The sequence below is a fragment of the Sorex araneus genome, chromosome 3 (genome assembly GCF_027595985.1).
Source record: "Sorex araneus isolate mSorAra2 chromosome 3, mSorAra2.pri, whole genome shotgun sequence".
Lineage (NCBI taxonomy): Eukaryota > Metazoa > Chordata > Mammalia > Eulipotyphla > Soricidae > Sorex > Sorex araneus.
This window is the reverse complement of record NC_073304.1, coordinates 32,737,599-32,759,740: the sequence shown is the minus strand read 5'-3', so window position 1 is coordinate 32,759,740 and position 22,142 is coordinate 32,737,599. Positions and strand designations below refer to the sequence as shown.

Here is a 22,142-nt window from a genome sequence, read left to right as displayed (position 1 = left end):
AAGAATAAATATTTTAGGGGGATGCCTTGGTCACTCTTGACTGCAGAATATATAGGGAGGTGAAGGACAAAGAAAAAGAAATCAAGGAGGAAGTAACAAGAGGAAGACAGGAAGTAACAAGGGGGCAGAGGTCAAGGGCCTCAGGTACATCAGTGGAGTGGAGGAGTGATATAGCCATGTATCCAAACCACGGAGTCAACACTGAGAGCATGAGATCCAAACCACAACAATTAAATTTTTTTAATGCCTGTCAAAGAGGCAGTCTGAGGCCTGGGGATAGGTGGAAGGAACCCTGGGGACACTGGTGAAAGTTTGACATTGGTGGTGGGATTGGTGCTGGAACGTATCATATCTAAAACTCAACTATGAATAACTTATAAATTACAGTATCTTAGTAAAAAATTTTAAAAAGGAATAAATTTATTCTTAGAAGATAGAGAACACCCTTTGATACATATTGAGTATGTTGTTTTCATTTGCATAACTTAAAGGATGTAATAGGAAATAGATAGCAGGGTTGGAGAGATAGCTTAATGAGTACATGCTTTACATGCAGAGGCCCAGGCTGGATTCCTGACACTCCATGGTCTCCCAAGCTAGGAGTAGTCCTTGAGCTCTACCAGGAATAAAGGAAGGAGACTGATCCATGGATAACAATGCTTAGGAGACTTTTTAACTGAATACTTTATCTTAGAGATTTACAAACTATGGGTTTTTAAAAATTAAAGTTTTCCAACAAACCCAGATCACTTGGAAACAACTTGATTTTGTGAAACCAATTATTGCAATATATCACAAAATAAAACTGGTATTAAAACATTCTTAGGGCTGGAAAGATAGTACAGTTGGTTGGATGCTTGCCTTACACATAGCTGATCCAGGTTCAATCTTTGACATCCCATATGGTCCTGCTAGCCTTGGCAGTAGTTGATCCCTGAGCACAGAGCTAGGAGTAAGCCCTGAGCACCAACATGTGTGGCCCCCAAGCCAAAATCCAGCATTATATCTTATTCCTGGTGACATCACATCAGGAAGGCTGATCTGTGCCCCGATGACTCCATCAAACCATCAGCACTAGCAGAACACCACATGATGGGATCCCTTCTCCCCTACCAACCCACTCCCCGCTTTCTATTTTCACCTGCTTCTTCTACCAACCCATTGTTATAACCACAGTTCCCTGCCTGAGAATAAGATGACTTGGGAATAAGTTCACCATCTTCTCTGGTTGCTAGCACCTGAATGAACCTGTTTTCTTATATCAACCCTTTTCTCTAGTGTGTTGACCTTCAATCAGCAGCAGACTTGGATTCAGCATGAGAACCATAATTGCAACTTTTCTACAGTGTTATGATGTGCTAGTTTCTGTCAAATTTCTACCTGTATATTATTTTAAGATAAAATTATTTCAATATTTTAATATTATTAAATTAATATTAATATTGTTAAAATTATTTTAAATTTATTTTAAATAAGTTTTGCACCACCCTTAGTGCTTCTGAGGCGCTACTAGTAGTACTGTCAGGAGCTCTTCCTAGTAGTGCTTGGGTGATCATTCAATGCTGGAGATCAAAACAATTTTGGCTGCACGCAAGGCAAGAGCCTTAACTCCTGTGTTATCTCTCTGACCCCTATAGACTTTAATTTTTTGTTTGTCTTTAGGTCATACCCAACAGTGCTGAGGGGATACTCTTGGCTCTGTGCTCAGACATTGAGCTCCTGGTGGTACTCAGGGACCAAGTGTGGGTCTTGTGCATGAAAAGCATGCATTCAGCCCACTGAAATATCCTTCCAGCTCTACACTTTAATACTCACGTGCTTAGCGGGGGTGGAGAAATACAGGAGGGAAACTGGGAACATTGGTGGTGGGAAATGTACACTTGTGAAGGGATGGGTGTTGGAACATTGTGTGACTGAAACCCAATCATGAACAACTTTGTAATGATGATTCAATTGAAAATAAATATATTAAGTTTTTTTTTTGGGGTCACACCCGGCGATGCACAGGGGTCACTCCTGGCTCATGCACTCAGGAATCACCCCTGGAGGTGCTCAGGGGACCATATGGGATGCTGGGATTCGAACCCGGGTCGGCCGCGTGCAAGGCAAACGCCCTACCCGCTGTGCTATCGCTCCAGCCCTATATTAAGATTTTTTAAATTAAATTAAATTTAAAAATACTTAAGTTCTTAAATAACTATAAGGGTTTTTTTTTTTTTGTCATACTAAGCAGTGATGAGGGTCTACTCTTGGATCTGTGCTCAGAGGTCACTCGTGATGGTGTACAGTATTGGGGATCAGACAGGGGTCAACCATGTGCAAGGCAAGTGCAAGTTTACCCTGCTTCACTGTCTCTCCAGTCCAAGTATAATTTAATACCTTACTTTTTGGTTTGTTTTGGGATCACAGTGTGCCTTTCTATTAATCACACCAGTATTAAATCACACTTGTATCAGGAGGTGTTGCTTAAGTTAAAAACATTCTGTTTGGGGATCAGAGATAGTACAGAGAGTAAGGCACTTACTTGCATGAAGCTGCCCCTGTTTTTCCCTCGGGCACCCAACAGCCTTGCAGGACGGACCCCTGAGTACAGAGCCAGGAGTGAGTCCTGAGCATATCAGCTGTGGCCCATAAAAACAAAATCTGTCTTGTAGGAGTAGAGGTGGAGTGGCTAGGAGAACACGTTGCCTACACAGGACAAGTAATTCAGGACTCTGTGTCCCTTCTCCCCGTATGCTATCTGTCAATTTGTAAAGTTCTACTCTTTATTCTGATTCCCTCCCCCAGGACTACATCTCCCAGCAGTCTGTGCTCTGACAGCTCTTGGATTTAAATAGGATTCTGGGCTGCCTTTAGTGTCAGGTTGTTGCTGAGCTCTAGAGAGTAAGAGGAGCGAGAGGCACCAGCAGCAGCCAAAAGGTGGAGCCAGACGAGGAGCCGGAGCCAGAGTGAGAGTCGAAGTTGCTCTTGCTAAAGCAGCAGCAACTAAAGAATTTGTAAAGATGCTGCTCGCCTTGGGACTGCTCACCTGCTTCCTTCCCTTTTTGTACGTGATAGCTCCATCTGTCAGGTTTGTCTCAATGCAGCTACTCTTACGACCTTTTTTCATAGGCCTAAACTGGGAGCTACAGAGCTTATAGTAAGTACATGAGTTCTGAGCCTCTGAAAGAAGAGAAAGGAATGGAGGCTCAGGGAGAGAAAGTCAGGGCAAAACCAGCAGGAAGGACGCAGGCAGTTACAGATTATACTGTGGGGGAATGACCTGGGCTGGGAGAGGAGGGGCTGGTGTAAATCCTCACACTCGGGAAAGGTTTAGTGGATGACAGTTAAGTAGCTTGAAAGAATTTAGGGAGAAGTCCTTGCTCTCACCCAGGGGTTCCCAGAGCTTCTCTCTTTCTTCCCTATCCCTAGAAGGAATCCTGCCTGGTTGTCATGGGGTGGGGGTGGTTATTGCTGAGGGGCTCACTGGTAATTGTACCAGGCATTTGGGGAAGGGAAACTCTCTTCCCTTTGAAAGTACTCTCTGGGGTGGCACTTTTGCTGTGGAATTTCTGGACTTGTCAAGAAATGTGCATTCAGAGTGGAAAATTGAAAAATTGTTGTTGATAAAGAAGGTCAAATAAGCATATGAGGGACAGAGGGTCTCTCTATACCCTGGTATAAAACCCAGGTTAAATTGAGTTTCATCACCATTATTATCAAGTGACTTAAGCTCCTTGAGTTTCAGTTTTCTCCAGTGTAACATGGGGATAATAATCGTGGTTGGGCAAATTAAAATTAATTGATATAGAAATGTCTAGAGTTCTAGTGCCTAGCAGTGGGATGATGCCCAGGAAATGTGAGTTCTGTCCTCTCCTCCCTCGGAGCTCATTAACTTCATGAGTAGAAAGATGCCCTCGGCATAGAGGTCAGCACTTTGCACTGATGGCCAGAAAGAAGAAGGCAGCTCTCTAAACCTAGAGGGGAGGAGCCAGAGAAAGGAATCAAAGAGCTAAGCACATGCTCTCCCCCTGGGAGCCCAGGTTCAATCCCCCATGGTCTCCTGAGTTGTGAGTAACAGAGCTGTGAATAACCCCTGAGCTACTGCACCCCCCCCCAAATAAAAAACCTAAAAGAAATTTCTCTTTGAAGCTGGATGGATTTTATGTCTCTCAGTCTGGGCTTGGGAAGCTTGGTGCATGAATGCTTTTGTTACCTTTGCTTTTAGGAAGTTCTTTGCTGGTGGTGTTTGTAGAACAAGCGTACAGCTTCCTGGGAAAGTAGTGGTGATCACCGGCGCCAACACCGGCATTGGCAAGGAGACGGCCCGAGAGCTTGCTCGCAGAGGCAAGTCCTTCTGCTCAGTGCCCCCTGGGTAGCTCCTCCTGTCCTTCCCCACGGACCACTTTCCCATGTCCTTCCTCCTGCATTTGAAGGCATTAGCCAGGACGTTAAGGGTCATAAGATTCAAATCCAGCTGTGACAACAGCCGACTCTACGGTTTTAAGACTAACTTTCCAATCTGGGGTCAGAGAGATAGTCTAGGGGTTAAGGTGCTTGCCTTGCCATGTAGTCTACCCCTATTTGATCTCCTTACTTCCAGGTGTAACCCCAAGATCAAAAGAAAGAAAACTTCTTCCTTTCTCCTTTCCCACTGTATAAAGGAAACCATTGGTGACCATGTAGATTCATTATGAAGTCTGTTACTGTTCTCTTTAAATACTGGAATGTTAAAAACCAGGGTTTCCAGTCAGGGTTAAGCTGATAGCAATAAGAACTTCCTGTGAGATTCTTGATGTAGCAATGTAGCCATTCACTGCTTCCGAGATGCCTGGGAGAATGCTCTGTCTCAAGCCACTAATGTCCCAAGCTCACATATGATATATTGTCTGACCATGTTATCCTGTCTTTGCCATGGCCCCAGGAGCTCGAATATATATTGCCTGCAGAGATGTACTGAAGGGGGAATCTGCTGCCAGTGAAATTCGAGCTGATACAAAGAACTCCCAGGTGCTGGTGCGGAAACTGGACCTCTCTGATACCAAGTCCATCCGAGCCTTTGTGGAGGGCTTTCTGGCAGGTGAGGCCCCAGGGGTCAAGCTAGCAAAGCAGAGAACTTCATGTGGGAGTGGCTGCTCCACCCTGGACCATCTCTGACCCTTTCATCAGAATGAACATTGATCCCATCAGACAGGTTCTGCCACGTAAACCAGCAGGGTAGGGAATTGGCAAGAGCCTGGCAGGTGGACAAGCTGGGCAGGATCCTTATCGTCCTTTTTGCATCAGCAATGGGAATGGGGGAAGTGCAAGTTCTCTGTCTGGGCTTGCTCCTGGGCATAAAGGTGTGACTCTGATGCTTCTCTTCTTTCATCCCAAGAGTCTCTGGCAGTTGACGAGTTTGTGCTGCTGGAAAATTCTCCTGGATCTTGGGAAATGACCAGTTTCTTCCAAACCCAATGAAATCCAGAAAGAGTAGAGTATGCCCAGTGCTTAGCAGGATGGAACCGACTCAGCATCAGTATGTTTGCTGAACTGATGAATGAATGGTGACCAGGAAGAGACCAGTGTACATATACTCATGTATGTTTGCTGAACAGATGAATGAGTAGTGACCAAGAAGAGACCAATACCTAAACTTAGAAAGTCACTGAGAGTGGTCATTGAATGTCATTGACAGCTCAATAGGCAAGGAGCTCATCACTCTGACAGGCAGTTAGTGAACTCCTGACTAACCACAGGGTCTTGCTGGTTGTGATCCGCAGAGGAAAAGAAGCTCCATATCTTGATCAACAATGCAGGAGTGATGATGTGTCCATATTCCAAGACAACAGATGGTTTTGAAACCCACATAGGAGTCAACCACCTGGGTAAGTATCTTTGGGTAACTAAGAAGTGAGACAAATCCCACCTTTTTTTTTCTGTGCTGAGAATCTCCAGTGGTCCTCAAAGAGCCTAGTATTCCTACAAACTGGACCCATGAGGTGTTTGTTCACTATCTTATTTCTTTCTAGTCCATAATTGTGAGTTCTTCTACCCATACTATTAAGAATCCACTATACTTGGAAGATTCCAGGAGTCATGTCATTCTTGGGTGGGGCAGTGGCTGTACAAAGCTGAGCAAGCAGGGCCAGGCTTGATGAATACAAGAGTCTATTGGGAAGGAAAGGGAAGATAATACAACTGGGGGGGGGTCAAGAAAACCAAGGTTGGTCCATAGAGGCAATAAATCTTAAGGACTTCAAGTATGGGGGAGTAATGACGATTCTGGTGCCGGGATCTTGGAACATGTTCTCAGAGTCTAGGCAGATGTGATTTTCCCAGACAATTCTATCCTTTCTTCTTTATATGATCATACCGGGGCTCACCATGCTGTGACCATGATCAGAGCAAGTGGGAAGGCAGCAGGTGGTTGTGTTTTCTGGGTTGGAGCAAGGGCAGAGTGTAAGCAAATACAAATGAAGTCCACATGGCCTTATCTCTAGTATAGCTCTGGCTGGCCCTGGCCTTGAGGAACCCACTAATTCAGACCGAAGAACCATTGACACTGAGTAGGTCATGACACAAAATTTTGTTCACACCCAGACATTAGTGAGCTAATTATGAAGTCCTGTCATCAACTGTCATGCCACTCTTCAATCTGTGCTGGCTCTCCTTGCAGGCCACTTCCTGCTCACCTACTTGCTCCTGGAGCGGCTGAAGGAGTCTTCTCCTGCACGGGTGGTAAACCTGTCTTCAGTGGTGCACCATGTTGGCAAGATTCATTTCCATGACCTCCAAAGTGAAAAGAGCTATAGCCCAGGTTTTGCCTATTGCCACAGCAAGCTGGCCAATGTGCTGTTCACTCGGGAGCTGGCCAAGAGGCTCCAAGGTAAGACTGAACAAAGAGCCATGGTTCAGATAGCAAAAAACAGGGTCAATAGTAGTTAAGGTGCTTGTTTTGCATGTTCAGTCAACTCCAGTTCAGTCCCCAGCACCACCTGGTCCCCTGACTGCAGAGCCGGGAGTAATCCCTGAACACCACCGGATATGGTCTCCAAGCCCCCAGTAACGTGCACATTGTAGTGGTGTGTGCTAAGGAGAATGTTGTTATAAATGGAATAAAACAGAGTTCTTGACCTCAGGAAGCTTACATTTGTACAGGAGTTAGGGACCTTGTAAAGATACCTTGCATTTGTAGTATATCCCATCCTGTTAGAATTTCACATCCACCGCTAGCAACAGGCAGAGCAGGTGTTCTTTTTATTGTATTTTAAAAATTTTTATTATTTTATTGACTCACCATGTGGAAAGTTACAAAGCTTTCAGGTTTGTCTCAGTTATACAATGCTCAAACACCCATCCCTTCACCAGTGCACATATTCCACCACCAAGAATCACAGTATACCTCCCCCCACCCCCCCTACCCCCCCCCACTTTTTATTGTATTGTAGGTCTAAACAGAGGACCAAAGTAGTGACTGGCATAAAGTTACATGGAAAAAAAACTAGGAGTCAGGACAGGAATGTGGGCATAGGGTGCTTCCTTCTGGGTCCCCCTTGCTGAGGCTCTTGGGATGAGCTGAGCTGCTATGCTGCCACAGACTGGAAGGCTGGATTCCAGAGCCTGGCAGCTAAGTTCTTGCTCCACCACACACTAGTGTGTCGATTCATGGACCTTTTCCTTTAAACCCCCCTGAGGCAAGTGAAAGGCATAGGGCACACGTAACAATTTCCAAAAATCGTTGCGGCAAAGAGGAAATTTGAAGGCATATATTAACCCCCATTATCTTTTTTCTTCAACACCCCTCATTCCACACCTTACAATAATGTGCTTGTTGGGCAAATGCAGCTCAAAACAAGGTCCTAGCTACCTACTAATTAGATTAGTAATAATCTAATTAGAAATAACGCCTCTAGAAATAACGCAAGATAACACAGTCATCAATCGATGCTATTATGACCCATACCACATACAGTTGTTCCTTTGAGAAATCCTTAAGTCGGAGAAGAATGAGGACATTTAAGTAGAAGGACTCTCAGTGAAGCACTGATGCTGCAGAGAAGGTTGGCAGGCTGTAGCTCTTACTGGGAGATCCAGGCAATTATTGCTCAGATTTATTTGGCTGGTGAAGGTACCCTCTGGTCTTTTGGGCTGTACTTCCTGATTGACCTTCTCCATTAGACATTTTGCTGGGGAGCTGAGTTGTCCCTCTGGGCTCAGAGTGTGTTTCTGGCTTAACTGGGAACTCTTTGTTCTAGGCACAGGTGTCACCACCTATGCAGTGCACCCAGGCATCGTCCGCTCTGAGCTGGTCCGGCATTCCTTCCTCATGTGCTTACTCTGGCGGCTCTTCTCCCCGTTCCTCAAGTCAGCACGGGAAGGGGCCCAGACCAGCCTGCACTGTGCCCTGGCTGAGGGCCTGGAGCCCCTGAGTGGCAAGTACTTCAGGTAGGAGGTTGGGAGAGGGTCTCTCTACTCCACTAGGTGCTTGGGGAGGCACAAGCCTTTCTGGGCTGTGTGCTGAGTGGCCAAATGTGGAATCCAGATTTGGTGTGGGCCTGTAAGTCAAATGCTCTGGCTTTTCTAAGCAAACCCCCATTGGGAACTTGGCCAGAGTTGCTCTCATGACCTGCCTCTCTCTCTCTCTCTCTCTCTCTCTCTCTCTCTGTCTCACTCTCACTCTCTCCTTCTCTCTCTCTCTTTCTCTCGTGTGTGTGTGTATGTGTGTGATGTTTCTGAGTAAAATTTGTAGCTTTCTCAGAGCATTCAGAGGAGTGTGTCCTTGTGTAAGGCTATACCCCTTTGCTAAAATGATATCAGTTGGAATATAGAAGTAGATTGGGGGAGGGAGAGAAGGCTATTAATTAATGCTCAGAGGGCAGGGGACCATGCCCAGTGATATTTGACTAGGCCAAACAATTCTGTGCTAGAGTCTGGAGGTGCGGTACTACTCGGGCCCAGTGCTAGGGAGAAAGCTTGGGGTCTTGAGCATAAAATGCATGCAACCCTAACCCCTGAGCTATCTTCCTGGTCCCCCTTTTTTATATGGCCCATATTCTGAGATGGTGAGGGCCATCAGGAATAGATCCAAGAGTGCTTAAGGCATTCAGTGCAGGGACAGAACTCAGTGCCTGGACACACGTTGCCAGTGCTCTACCAGGCTTGTATGTAGCTGTTCTTGGTTTGAGCCCCTGTACCAAATATGGTCTCCTGGGCACCTTCAGGGGTGACCTTTGAATACAGAGCCAGAAAGAGCTTCTGAGTAGTGCTTGGTGTGTTTGAAATCTGCCCTCATCCTGACATTTATTATTTATTGTGTTTTTAATTTTTCCTTTTTTGGGTCACACTTGGACATACTTAGGGGTTACTCCTTGCTCTGCACTCAGGAATTACTCCTCCCAGTGCTTAGGCACCCAATAGGATGCCAGGAATTGAACCCAGGTCAGCTGCATGCAAGGCAAACACCTTACCTGCTATACTATTGTTCTGGCCTCACACCCTGAAATTTAAAAATAATGATGGACAATCAAAATATGGGACTAAAGGGAAGTCAAGGTCTAAATCTCCTTCCAAGTCCATGACTTCATCCTGCCCATGGCTCTTCTGTACCATTTTGTTCCAAAATGTTCATTGGTTCACCATTTCTTAAATGAAGCATTGAGAATAGAATAGCCTCATTGTCTAGCAACAGGGAAGTGATAGATAATAATAACGAATGTTGCTTAAGCTGACATATTTGGTGCACATTCTAGTGTTGCACATACAATGCTCCCTACCATTATTATGATTCTAGAAAATAGAAAATACTGCTAATTCCCATTCTACAGATGGGAAAACTAAGGCAGGAATAGTGAAGTAGCTGGGTCAAGGTCGGATGGCTTGAGAGGGGCAGTTCTGCAACTGAATGTGGGCCATCTTGCTTGAGAGTTGTGCTGGGTAGGAAGGCTGCCACTGGCGAGATGTGCTGTGAGCACTGATTCAAAGGCTGGTCCAAAATGATATGTGCTCTACGTGTAAGTGTACACCAGCTTTTGAATACAAAGTAAGAAAAATGTAAACTATTTTATATTATATCTATGTTTCTTTAGGGGAACTTCCAAGCTGTGCTCAGCAGATCTGGGAGGCACTTCCTGAAATACTTGGCCAGTTGGGCTAGCAGTTCAATGCTATCATTGTAATTTTGGGGGGGGTCATACCCGGCAATACACACGGGTCACTCCTGGCTCTGCACTCAGGAATTACCCCTGGTGGTGCTCAGGAGACCATATGGGATGCTGGGAATCGAACCCGGGTCGGCTGCGTGCAAGGCAAATGCCCTACCCGCTGTGCTATCACTCCAGCCCCTATCATTATAATTTTTTTGTTTGTTTTTGGGCCACACACAGTGGTGCTCAGGAGTTAATCCTGGCTCCACAATCAGGTGTCACTCCTGGCAGACTCAGGGGACCATAAGGGATGCTGAGGATTGAACCAGAGTTGGCTGCATGCCAGGCAAGCACCCTACCCGTGTACTAGCTCTCAGACCATTTATCATTTAATCATGTTGGGTAGAATATTACTGAAACTATTTTTACCCATTTTCCTCTCTCTTTTTGGAAATGTTTCTTAGAAATTTCCCTAGAAAATCGAAATTTTCATCTGTGGCTCACAGGTGCAGTTCATGTCTATCTTAGTGGGTACCGCCACCCCAGTGTCCACATGTTGATTGCTACTGCCACAAATACAGGGTGTGAGGTTATCCAGTCCCTAGGTGCAGTACTTTCAAATAGTAATTAAGTTACAGGAAAATGATATATCATGTTGTGATATATCATGTTTGTTGTGAGGAAAGACTGCTACAACAGAAAACTATACTGACAGTCATTGTAAATACATAAAGAACAATCTGGAAGGTAGACAACAAATGCTAAAATGTGGTGACTTCCAGAGAGCTTGAGGGAGAATTAAGGGGAATTCAAAAGAGAAGTTTAGCCTTTTGCTTGAGGTTTTTTTAATTAGTTGAAAATATTTACTTGTTTATCACTTAAACTATGCATCTCCTCCCCAAGCTACAGTTTGATCTTAGTTTTTTTTTTTTTTTTTTGCTTTTTGGGTCACACCCAGCAGTGCACAGGGGTTGCTCCTGGCTCTACACTCAGGAATTACTCCAGGCAGTGCTGGGAGACCATATGGGATGCTGGGAATCGAACCCGGGTCGCCCAGGTGCAAGGCAAATGCCCTACCCGCTGGTCTATCGCTCCAGTCCCTGATCTTAGTTTTGTATATAAGAAAGACTATTTATTCATGCACAAGACTGTATTTTTTTTATATGCAAAGCAAGTAGGAGTGTAACGAAAAGGAATTCATGCACTTATTTTTTTCCTAATTGATACTGTTATCTTCCAAGTTGTGTTGTGCAGGATTTTTTTTTTAAATTTTATTGAATCACCATGTGGAGGGTTACATAGTTCTCAGGATTATGTCGGTTATACAATTCTCAAACACCCTTCCCTTCACCAGTGCCCATCTTCCATCACCTACCCCCCCAGTATACCTGCCGCCCCTCCCACCTCCCCAGTCCCCACCCTTGTACATGATAAGTTTCACTTCGTTTATGCCTTATCTCGATTACATTCCATGTTTCAACACACAACTCACTACCTTTGTTGGGGTTTCCCCCAAAAAAGGAAAGCAGTCCTATTGCCAAGGAGGCATTTGATAGTTCTCCACTGCTAAGAATATAGAGATATTAAGTCCCGCTGTTTGTTACATAACTTTTCTTTTTCCCCCTTGCCCCGCGCCACCGAGTTCACGCCTGTTTAGTAATCGCCACGCTGCCTGACAAGGGAGAAAAAAAAAAACCGAAAAGGATGGTTATTTCCCGTCATCGGCAGGTGTGGGGCTCTGGCTTAGTTGATAGACTAGTAGAGTGTCTGCAAGCAGTTTCTGGAACCGAAGGTCTTGCGCTGGTATCGGCTCCGGCTCGAGATTCCACCAGCGTCCCACTGTTCCATGTACATAATTTTTTCCCCTTATATCCCATTCCCATGCCACCAGGTCTGTTTGCTTAATGGACATCACACTGTAGTTGACGACACGCCGCGTTTCTTCCCGAGAAAGAAGAAAATTTCTTCTCAGCCGGCGTGGGGATATAGCTTAGTTCAGTCTAGAGAGATGGCTACCACTTTGATTGCCTTCAATATTTCAGCAACTGACTTACTATTCTTGTTAGGATCTCCCACAAAAGTCCGACCCATTAAAAGCGAACCATTACATATTGCTGATGCTAAGATGACATTTGGGTTTGGGTTTGGGTTTCTGTATAAAGTCCAGGGAAAGTACAACCAGAAATAACATCACTACAAACTTTTACCCTTTTATGGTGCTCATAAGATGGAGAAGTCCTACGCTGTGCTCAGGAGGGAGGAGTTGAGAGAGAGAGAGAGAGGTTAAAAGAATTGGGGGATGCCCGGTTCCCACTGTTTCAGCGCACCGTGGGGTCTCTGGTCCCATGCCGGAATTAGTTCAGTGGGCTGCCTGGAGTCCAAGGGCGCTCCCTTGGGCTCTTCCATCATGCTCGCTCCGCAGCCGGATCCAAAGGGAAGCACACGTGGGGGAGGTGGGTCTAAATATCTATCTGCGGTGGGCGGGGGTCGCCGCCCCCACCCCCTGGGGCCTCCCGCAAGCGCGCGAAAGCGTCCTGTTTCAGCTGGATCGCCGGCTCCATTTTGCGCTCAGGAAAACCTCGGATCCTGTGCAGGATTTTTATTGTTAGGAAGAAAATGCTACTTAAAGGCAAACAGCATGACCACGTCCTCTGCTCCCAGCCCCTCATCCATAGTCCCCGTTCCCATGCTCTATCCCCCCCACCAAAGAAAACAGAGTTGCTTAGTCTGGGGTTCATGGGGCATAAGTGACGTTGTAGCCGGAATTCTAGGGTATCTGAAAACTTGGATGTAAAGATCTATATCTATTCGCATCTATAATTATGCGAATTTCATCTGAATTTTGACATTGTCTTAAATCACATATGGAGGCCATGGACTACAGGAGAAACCCGTGAGCCTGTCACCAGTAATACTGGATGTGTTTTGACCGAGTGTTGTTGCAGTGATCTGAGAATGATATGCTCAGTGCTGCCTTTCAGTTCAGTGGAGATTAGAACCAGTCAGTGCGAGATCATATTGTGGAGCTCATCAATGAAGAAACTACTTCAGATGATTAAAATTGCATTTCAGGGGACTGGAGCGATAGCACAGCAGGTAGGGCGTTTGCTTTGCACGCGGCCAACCCGGGTTCGATCCCCAGCATCCCATATGGTCCCCTGAGCACTGCCAGGAGTAATTCCTGAGTGCAGAGTCAGGAGTAACCCCTGTGCATTGCCAGGTGTGACCCAAAAAGCAAAAAAAAAAAAAAATCCTTTAAAATTGCATTTCAATAGTCAGGTTTTTAAATTAATTAATTATTCTTATTTTTACTGGGGCCGGCAGCTCCAGCTCGAGCTTCTTCTGGTTTCCAACACTGCCCCAGGCCCCCCTCCATCTGCGTGCATTCCTTCATCCTATCTGGGCATCTTTAAAAATTTTTTTTTGCTTTTGGGATCACACCAAGCAATGCACAGGGGTTACTCCTGCTCTGCGTTCAGGAATCACTCCTAGCGGTGTGGCGGTGGTTTGGGGGACCATATGGGATGCTGGGAATCGAACCTGGGTCAGCAGCGTGCAAGGCAAAAGTCTTACCCACTGTGCTATTGTTCCAGCCCCCAATAGTCAGTTTTTTTTACCCAATATTTTTTACTTATTTGTTTTTGGGGGTGCTGGAGACAGAACTCATGCATGGGAGACATGCCCTCTTCCGTTGAACTATATGCCCTTCAGCTCCAGAATATCTTAAATGCTAGGACACAGATTCTAAGAAAGAGGCCATAAACTTTCCTAGGCTGCTATTTTCACTCCTGGATGTTCACACTCTTTCTCTGCCCTCCAGTGACTGCAAGAGGACCTGGGTGTCTCCAAGAGCCCGGAATAACAAAACAGCTGAGCGCCTGTGGAGAGTCAGCTGTGAGCTTCTCGGAATCCAGTGGGAGTAGAACTGGTGAACAAACCACAGCTTTCTGGGGCCCAGTCCATGCCACTGAGAAAGGGGACCAAGGAGAAGGCCAACCCCAAAGGATTGACTCCCTGGCTGGCTGCTATTGCAAATCCTACCTTGCTCTGATTCTCCCAATACTTCTGGAGGAAATTTTTGCACATCCAATGCTCCCTCGAGGTTGGCTCATGGCACAAGATGCTCGCACATTCACAATATTCTTCTCTAAGACTTGCAGTGCTGGTCACCTCTAGGGTTTACAAAGACAGGACTGATCCCAAATTGGGTGTAGAGGGAACAGAAGGGCCTGGGAAAATGGGTCGATTTCCTCCCCAACACAGAAATGGCAGTTTGTTCCGATGAGGTGACCAGAGCATCAGTGCTAGGTGTTTCTAGGGATTCTGGACTCCAGCTGGGAGTCTGATCTCTTTCCTCATTGGAATACTCCTCACTGTCTCAGGGTAATGTTGACTAACCTGTTCCTTCCACGAGGCATCCTGTAGCCACTGTGTAAAGCTGCATCTCCCGTATTCTTTTTCTAGTTCTTAAAAAAATTTCCCCCCGACAGCTTTATTTAGATGTAATTAACAAGTAATTTTGTAAAATTTTTGGATGATATAGTATTGTCTTTTACTCGAGTTCCCTTCACTTTAATTCTGAAAGAAAATAAAGATTGTATTCACCATACTGCCTTACTTAACTTTGTTACAGTAGTAAGGGTTGAAAATGAAATTAAGAGAAGATGAGGCCAGAGAGATAATACGGCAGGTAGGGTGCCTGCCTTACATGCAGCAAACCTGGATTTGACCCCTGTCACCCCTCATGGTCCCCTGAGCCTGCTGGGAGTGATTTCTGAACAGAACTCAGAGCCCTTAGTACCTCTGTGTGTGGCCCAAAAAACAAAAAACAGAACAAAAACAAAAGAACGAAAGAAGGGAAGAAGGCTTTTTAGTTCTCACCCTGCCCCTCACAACATCCATCATCTCATCTGAACGATAAGTCGGTCCAGTGGAAATATTTTCTTTTTTTTTTTTAATTTATTTTATTGAGTCACCATGTGGAAAGTTACAAAGTTCTCAGGCTTATGTCTCAGTTATACAATGCTCAAACACCCGTCCTTTCACCAGTGCCCATATTCCACCACCAAAAAAAAAAAAAAAACAAACCCCAGTATACATCCTACCCCTCACCCCCCAAACCCCCCTGCGTAACTGACAAATTTCACTTCCTTTTCTCTTTACCTTGATTACATGGAAATATTTTCTTAACTTCCTTCCAGCTCTAACATTTTATTGAGAAGTGATAAGCATGACTTATGTAACAAAGAGGCTAAGTTCCACCATCCTTTAAGGACAGAGGGAGTCCAGGACTTCATTCAATCTGATGCAAATTTGCAGAGTACTAAACCCCAATAATCCCTCTACCTGAAAACCTGGTTCTTCCTGCTTCCAGACCTCTCCCTGCCTTCCTGCACTCTGACCCGCTTCTTTGCCTCTTGGAAAACTTTGCAAAGTTCTATAAGAAGAGACAGGAGATGGCCTAATCTTTTAGCCAGTTGACCCAAGAAGTCATATTATTGAAAGTCATATAACTGGCATATTTTTATGATGGAAAGAGTAAAATAGACCAAAGCAGGGCAAATAATACCTTAGACTGCCATGAATGTCCACTGTCATCCAACTTCAGCATATTTCATTTGCTTTTGGTTTGAGGGGTGGAAATCCTCTGCAAAGGGAGCAGAGCCTGGGTCTGGGCCCTGCTGGGTCTGAGCAGGTCAGAGGATTCCCTGGGAGAGGGAGACAGTTTAGAGGAGAGCAAAGAAAGTTTATTTATTTTATTTTATTTGTTTTGTTTTGGGGTCACACCTGGCTGTGCTCAAAGCTTACTCATGACTCTGCACTCAGGGATTATTCCTGGTGGGGCTGGGGGACTATATGAGGTGCCAGGGATTGAACCCAGGTTAGTCACATACAAGGCAAGAACATTACCTTCTACCATTCTAGCCTCCAAACCTGCATTTTTTGCCACAGAATTGTATGATTTAAAAAAATTTTTAATTAAAAAAATTTTTTTAATGTATCACCGTGAAGTACAGTTACAGACTTACAAATTTTCATGCTTACATTTCAGTCATACAATGATCAAGTACCCATCCCTCCACCAGTGCCCATTCTCCACCATCAATGTTCCCAGTATCCCTCCCTCCCATCCCCTCAACCACCACTGTGGCAAGCACATTCCCTTTTGCTCTCTCTCTCTCCTTCTGGGTGTTGTGGTTTGCAATACAGGTATTAAGTGGCCATCATGTTTGGTCTATAGTCTACTTTCAGCACATATCTCCCATCCTGAGTGGGCCCCCCTAGCACCCTTTACTTGGTGATCCCTTCTCTACCTGAGCTGCCTTTCCCCCCAGCATGTGAGGCCGGCTTCCAAGCCATGGAGCAACCCTCCTGGCCCTTATCTCTACTATCCTTGGGAGTTAGTCTCCCATTCTGTTACTTTACATTCCAAAAATTAGTGCAATCTTTCTATGTCTGTCCCTCTCTTTCTGACTCATTTCACTTAATATGATACTCTCCATGTTGATCCACTTATATGCAAATTCTATGACTTCATCTTTTCTAACAACTACATAGTATTTCATTGTGTAGATGTATCAAAACTTCTTTAACCAGTAATCTGTTCATGGGCACTGGGCAAACCTGCATTTTTAACAGTCACACTTGTCTTCTTTTTTTTTTTTTTTTTTGCTTTTTGGGTCACACCCAGCGATGCTCAGGGGTTACTCCTGGCTTTGCACTCAGGAATTACTCCTTGCGGTGCTTGGAGGACCATATGGGATGCCGAGGATCGAACCCGGGTCAGCCGCGTGCAAGGCAAACGCCCTGCCCGCCGTGCTATTGCTCCGGCCCCTTGTCTTCTTTTTTATACTGAATAAGTGGCAAATTCAAGGAAAAGCCTGTGAATATGAATAGGGAAATGAGGCAGGAGTGGAAGTTACAGGGAGGAGTGGAGGATTCTAAACACACATACTTAGGAAAAAATGTGTGTTTGGAAGCTTCTGGGATTTTATAAATTTTAAATAAGCTTCATGTTTGCCAGACTACTTGTGAATGTGACTGGCTTAATGAAGATTATTCTATTTTTGATTTGTCAAATATTGGAAATTTGAAAAGACCTTTTGTTTGTTCTCCAATGAGATGCAGCATTACAAGAAGTGTCAAAAGAGCTCCTTTATTTTTTTTAGTTTTTTGCTTTTTGGGTCACATCGATGATACACAGGGGTGACTCCTGGCTCTGCACTCAGGAATTACTCCTGGCAGTGCTCCGGGGACCATATGGGATGCTGGGAATCGAACCCGGGTTGGCCGCATTCAAGGCAAATGCCCTACCCGCTGTGCTATTGCTCCAGCTCCAAAAGACCCCCCTTAAGGGACAGGAGAATCTTCCCATCATGTAGTATTGAATATGGTACTTACTAATGTTGCATACGGTTGTTTTCTAAGTTAAGAAAGGTTAAAAGCTGTGATTAATCACAAGTTGACTTTTATTGATTTATTTTCTAATAATTGTATTTGCCATTCCTTTAATTTTTTTTACTAAGTAATATGAAATAAATTTGTTATATACTTGACAAGGGAACAAAAAAACAAGCTTGTTTAAGGCAGGACAGATATGATGATGACCACAATAAAGTTCAAGTATCAAGTATCAAAAGTTTAATGCAATATGTTTTAGATGCCAGAGTTGAAAACTTAGTAATGTAAATGAGAATAGGCAATATAGCACTGTTGTCCCATTGTTCATCAATTTGCTGGAGAGGACACCAGTAATGTATCCATTGTGAGGCTTGTTTTTACTGTTTTTGGCATATTGAATATGGCACGGGTAGCTTGCCAGGCTCTGCCGTGCTCGCAGGATACTCTTGGTAGCTAAAGCTTCTGAGAGAGACAGAGGAATCGAACCTGGGTCGGATGCGTGTAAGGAAAACGCCCTACCCACTGTGCTATTGCTCCAGCCCAGGTAGTATATTATACTGTAGTAAATGATTTTAATTTCCTTATTTACATAGGTTAAAATAATAATTATTATAATTAATCATTACAAATTGACTTTTGGTGATTTGTCTTCTTATAATTCCACTTGCTATTTCTTTAAGTTTTGTTGGAGCAAATAATATGAAATAAATTTGTTATATACCTGCCAAGGGGGCAAGTTGGGCAATAGCAGGGACCCTGGGGACACTGGTGGTGGGATTGGTATTGCAACATTATATGCCTGAAATAATTCTGTTGTGAAAAACAGCTTTGTAAATCATGGTGTCTTAATAACAAAATGAAAATAAATAATAGCCGCTCCCCCCAAAAAATATTCAAAAATCTTGGGGCCAGGTCTTGAGGGAAAGGGATTAGGGACAGAGGCTGGAGATTATCAAGGGACCAAAGCCAGAACTCAGGGCCAAGATAGCAACATGACTATGGGATCCCCAGGTCTTTAAATGCTTCGACCAGGGCTGGAGCATAGCACAGCAGGTAGCACAGCATGCCTTGCATGCCACCGACCCAGGTTTGGTTTCCAGCATCCTATAGGGTCCTCCAGAGTGATCCCTGAGCCCTGAGTAAGCCCATAAGTACTGCCAGGTATGGCCTAAAACAAAACTAACCAAAAATGCTGGGAGGAACTCTTCTGAACTAGGAAGACAGCTAAGCAAGTTGTTTGGGAGTTTAGCAACCTGGGGGACGGACTTTGTTCCCCAAAGCCTTTATTTATTTATTTATTTATAAACTTTTTTGTTGAATCACCATGAGATAGAGTATTACAAAGCAGTTCATGATTAGGTTTCAGTCATGTACTGTTCCAACATCCATCCCTCCACCAGTGTACGTTTCCCAGCACCAGTGTCCCCAGATTCCCTCCCATCACTCCCCTACCCTCCATCCTGCCTCTATGGCAAGCACTTTAATTCTTCCTTCCTTCCTTCCTTCCTTCCTTCCTTCCTTCCTTCCTTCCTTCCTTCCTTCCTTCCTTCCTTCCTTCCTTCCTTCCTTCCTTCCTTCCTTCCTTCCTTCCTTCGTCTCTCTCTCTCTCTCTTTCTTCTTTCTTTCTTTCTTTCTTTCTTTCTTTCTTTCTTTCTTTCTTTCTTTCTTTCTTTCTTTCTTTCTTTCTTTCTTTCTTTCTTTCTTTCTTTCTTTCTTTCTTTCTCTTTCTTTCTTTCTTTCTTTCTTTCTTTCTTTCTTTCTTTCTTTCTTTCTTTCTTTCTTTCTTTCTTTCTTTCTTTTCTTTCCTTCTTTCTTTCCTTCTTCCTTCCTTCCCTCCCTCCCTTCCTTCCTTTCTTTCTTTCTTTCTTTCTTTCTTTCTTTCTTTCTTTCTTTCTTTCTTTCTTTCTTTCTTTCTTTCTTTCTTTCTTTCTTTCTTTCTTTCTTTCTTTCTTTCTTTCTTTCTTTCTTTCTCTCTCTCTCTCTCTCTCTCTCTCTTTCTTTCTTTCTTTCTTTCTTTCTTTCTCTCTCTCTCTCCTTCCTTCCTTCTTTCTCTCTCTCTCCTTCCTTCCTTCTTTCTTTCTTTCTTCTTCCTTCCTTCTTCCTTCCTTCCTTCCTTCCTTCTTCTTCTTCTTCTTTCTTTCTTTCTTTCTTTCTTTCTTTCTTTCTTTCTTTCTTTCTTTCTTTCTTTCTTTCTTTCTTTCTTTCTTTCTTTCTTTCTTTCTTTCTTTCTTTCTTTCTTTCTTTCTTTCTTTCTTTCTTCCTTCCTTGGAAGGAAGTTTTAGGGAGGGGGATGTTCCCTGTATTATTACCAAACTCTCCTCTTTAGAAAACATGACCTTGGCCCTAGTTTACTTTCCTAATCTGAATTTTCACCCTATAGCACCCTTCCTTCCTGAAGAACAGTTCTGTTTGAAGAACGAACTATTTCTTGCACTGCCGCCCCCTCTGCCCCGTTCTAGCAGTCTGATGCTCCAGCCAGCTGAGAACAGTACAGGACTAGGCTGGGGCACCCTTCCCACACTGCTCTCCTGCTTCTCACTGCTCTCCTGCTTCTCACTTACGGAAATTGTGAAATAGTATTTTGCCAGGAAAAGAAATTTAAAGATGAAGGCTTGAGGGAGGATTGTGTGCTCGGTAGTACTCAGGGGCTATTCCTAGCTCTGTGCTCAGCAGGGACTGATTGCTGGCAATACTTGGGGGGCCATATGTAGGATGCTCGGTAAGTGCCTTACTATCTCTTTGGCCCTAGATAGGTTTCTATCCTCTCCCAAATGATTGGAGGCATATATACCCATCAGTGGTGACACCAACTATGGCACGACAGAGAAAAAAAGGGGGAGGAGGAGGATGAGGAAAAGGAAGAAGTAAAGAAGTAGGGGAGGAAAGAAGTACGTGTGGGGTTGAATAGAGAGCTCGGTGAACTGAGTGCATACTTTGCAAGGTTTCACTCCAGCACCACATGTTCCCATGAACACCACTGGGAGCACCCACCGAGTTCAGAGCGAGGTGTAGCCCTTTCATACTGCTGAGTATGAAACAATACATGAAGGTATTGCTTTGACATGGCACCGGTGTTTTCAGAATATTAAATCCTACTTGGTCCCCTTGTTCAGATTCCAGGCTCTATCATTTCTCAAGTCCCTCCAAGCCCCTGCATGCCAGACCATCCTTTCCTTGGCACTACTCTTTGGGAATCCTCTTGTGCTCAAGCTTACCTTGCCTCTTTTATAGCTTCCAGCCCAACACCCAAAGTTGTCTAGTCTGCTGAGCCTGAGCAAGGGAATACGCACCAGACTTGGTCTCTTGTCTTGATTCCAGAAGAAACTTACCCAAGTTACCAACTAAAAAAGGGAAAGAACTAGGCCCAGCACAAACAAGACTGGAGATTTAATGGTTAAGTTAATAGATACGTGAATTCAACCTTCCTGTGTCTATTATCTCTGGCTCTCCCAGGACCACAGAGGTAGTTTTTCATTTCAGTTCACATGCACTCTGACTCTGACTTCCTGCCTGGCAGAGTGCCCCTGGGGACCCCAGAGACAGGACCTGGTGGGACAGGCTCTGGGCACTCTCACCTCAGACATTTTCCCTCCCATGCTCCTTGAACTGCCCCAGGCCCACTGCCTGCATGATTGCTGACTTCTTCTTTTTTCTTTTTTTTATATAAATTTATTTATTTTTAATTAGTGAATCACAGTGAGGGTACAGTTACAGATTTATACACTTTTGTGCTCATGCTTCCCTCATACAAAGTTTGGGAACCCATCCCTTCACCAGTGCCCATTCTCCACCACCAGTAAACCCAGCATCCCTCCCACCCTCCCCAATCCCATCTCCCCCCACCCCACCCTGCCACTGTGAATGCCCTGGCAGGGCATTCCCTTCTGTTCTCTCTGATTAGCTGTTGTGGTTTGCAATAAAGGTGCTGACTTCCTTTAGGTGTGCTGAAACCCATAAATAGTTTAGCCCAGGTAAGGAAAGAATCCCTCTGGCTCAACTGAGCCTGAACCAAATTCCTTAAAGATAAAATTCCTCAGCATTGGCTTAGAATTCAGTGGAACAACACTTGCCTTGCGTGAGTCAGGATTTGGATTTGATATTCTGCACCAAACATAAATAAAAACAAAAGAAGATTAAAAAAGAAAAACAACTTCCCTGGGAAACCAAAGGGAAAAAGAGACTAAAGGGCTATATGAGAGTCAAGAAACTCGTTTGGAAACGAGTTTCCAAGCACAGATTAGCACACCGGTGACTAACTACACATTACCTTGGCTTGTACCTGTTCAGAATTGTCTAAGATTCAGCTCAGGTTGAATCATTATTGTGCCACCCAGTCCTGAAGCATCAAGCCTCGGGTTTTTGTTTTTTTTTTTCTTTTTGGGTCACGCCCAAATGCTCAGGGTTACTCCCGGCTCTGCACTTAGGAATGATTCCTGGTGGTGCTCAGGGGACCATAAGGGATGTCGGGGATCAAACCCAGGTTGGCTGCGTGCAAGGCAAACACCCTCTCCACTGTGCTATTGCTCTGGCCCCAGCATCAAGCCTTTTTTTTTTTTTTTTTTTTTTTGCTTTTTGGGTCACACCCGGCGATGCACAGGGGTTACTCCTGGCTCTGCACTCAGGAATCACTCCTGGCGG

At 44.5% G+C, this 22,142-nt stretch overlaps 1 protein-coding gene across 1 annotated transcript; it reads left to right on the top strand.

Annotated features, from left to right (window-relative positions):
* The first annotated feature begins 2,944 nt into the window (after window positions 1–2,944).
* On the top strand, window positions 2,945–14,579 carry RDH12 (retinol dehydrogenase 12). Its single transcript, XM_004612336.2, has 7 exons — window positions 2,945–3,070; window positions 4,208–4,326; window positions 4,904–5,059; window positions 5,742–5,846; window positions 6,638–6,847; window positions 8,217–8,406; window positions 13,924–14,579. The coding sequence occupies exons 1-7, from the start codon at window positions 3,003–3,005 to the stop codon at window positions 14,024–14,026; spliced, it is 951 nt and encodes a 316-aa protein (XP_004612393.1). The 5' UTR covers window positions 2,945–3,002; the 3' UTR covers window positions 14,027–14,579.
* Window positions 14,580–22,142: the final 7,563 nt, after the last annotated feature.

Excerpts from the sequence above, each read along its gene's own strand:
- RDH12 (XM_004612336.2), top strand. The coding sequence starts at position 3,003 with ATGCTGCTCGCCTTGGGACTGCTCACCTGCTTCCTTCCCTTTTTGTAC. Across the intron at positions 4,327-4,903 it reads CCGAGAGCTTGCTCGCAGAG|GAGCTCGAATATATATTGCC; the intron begins GCAAGTCCTTCT and ends CCATGGCCCCAG. Across the intron at positions 6,848-8,216 it reads GCTGGCCAAGAGGCTCCAAG|GCACAGGTGTCACCACCTAT; the intron begins GTAAGACTGAAC and ends TCTTTGTTCTAG.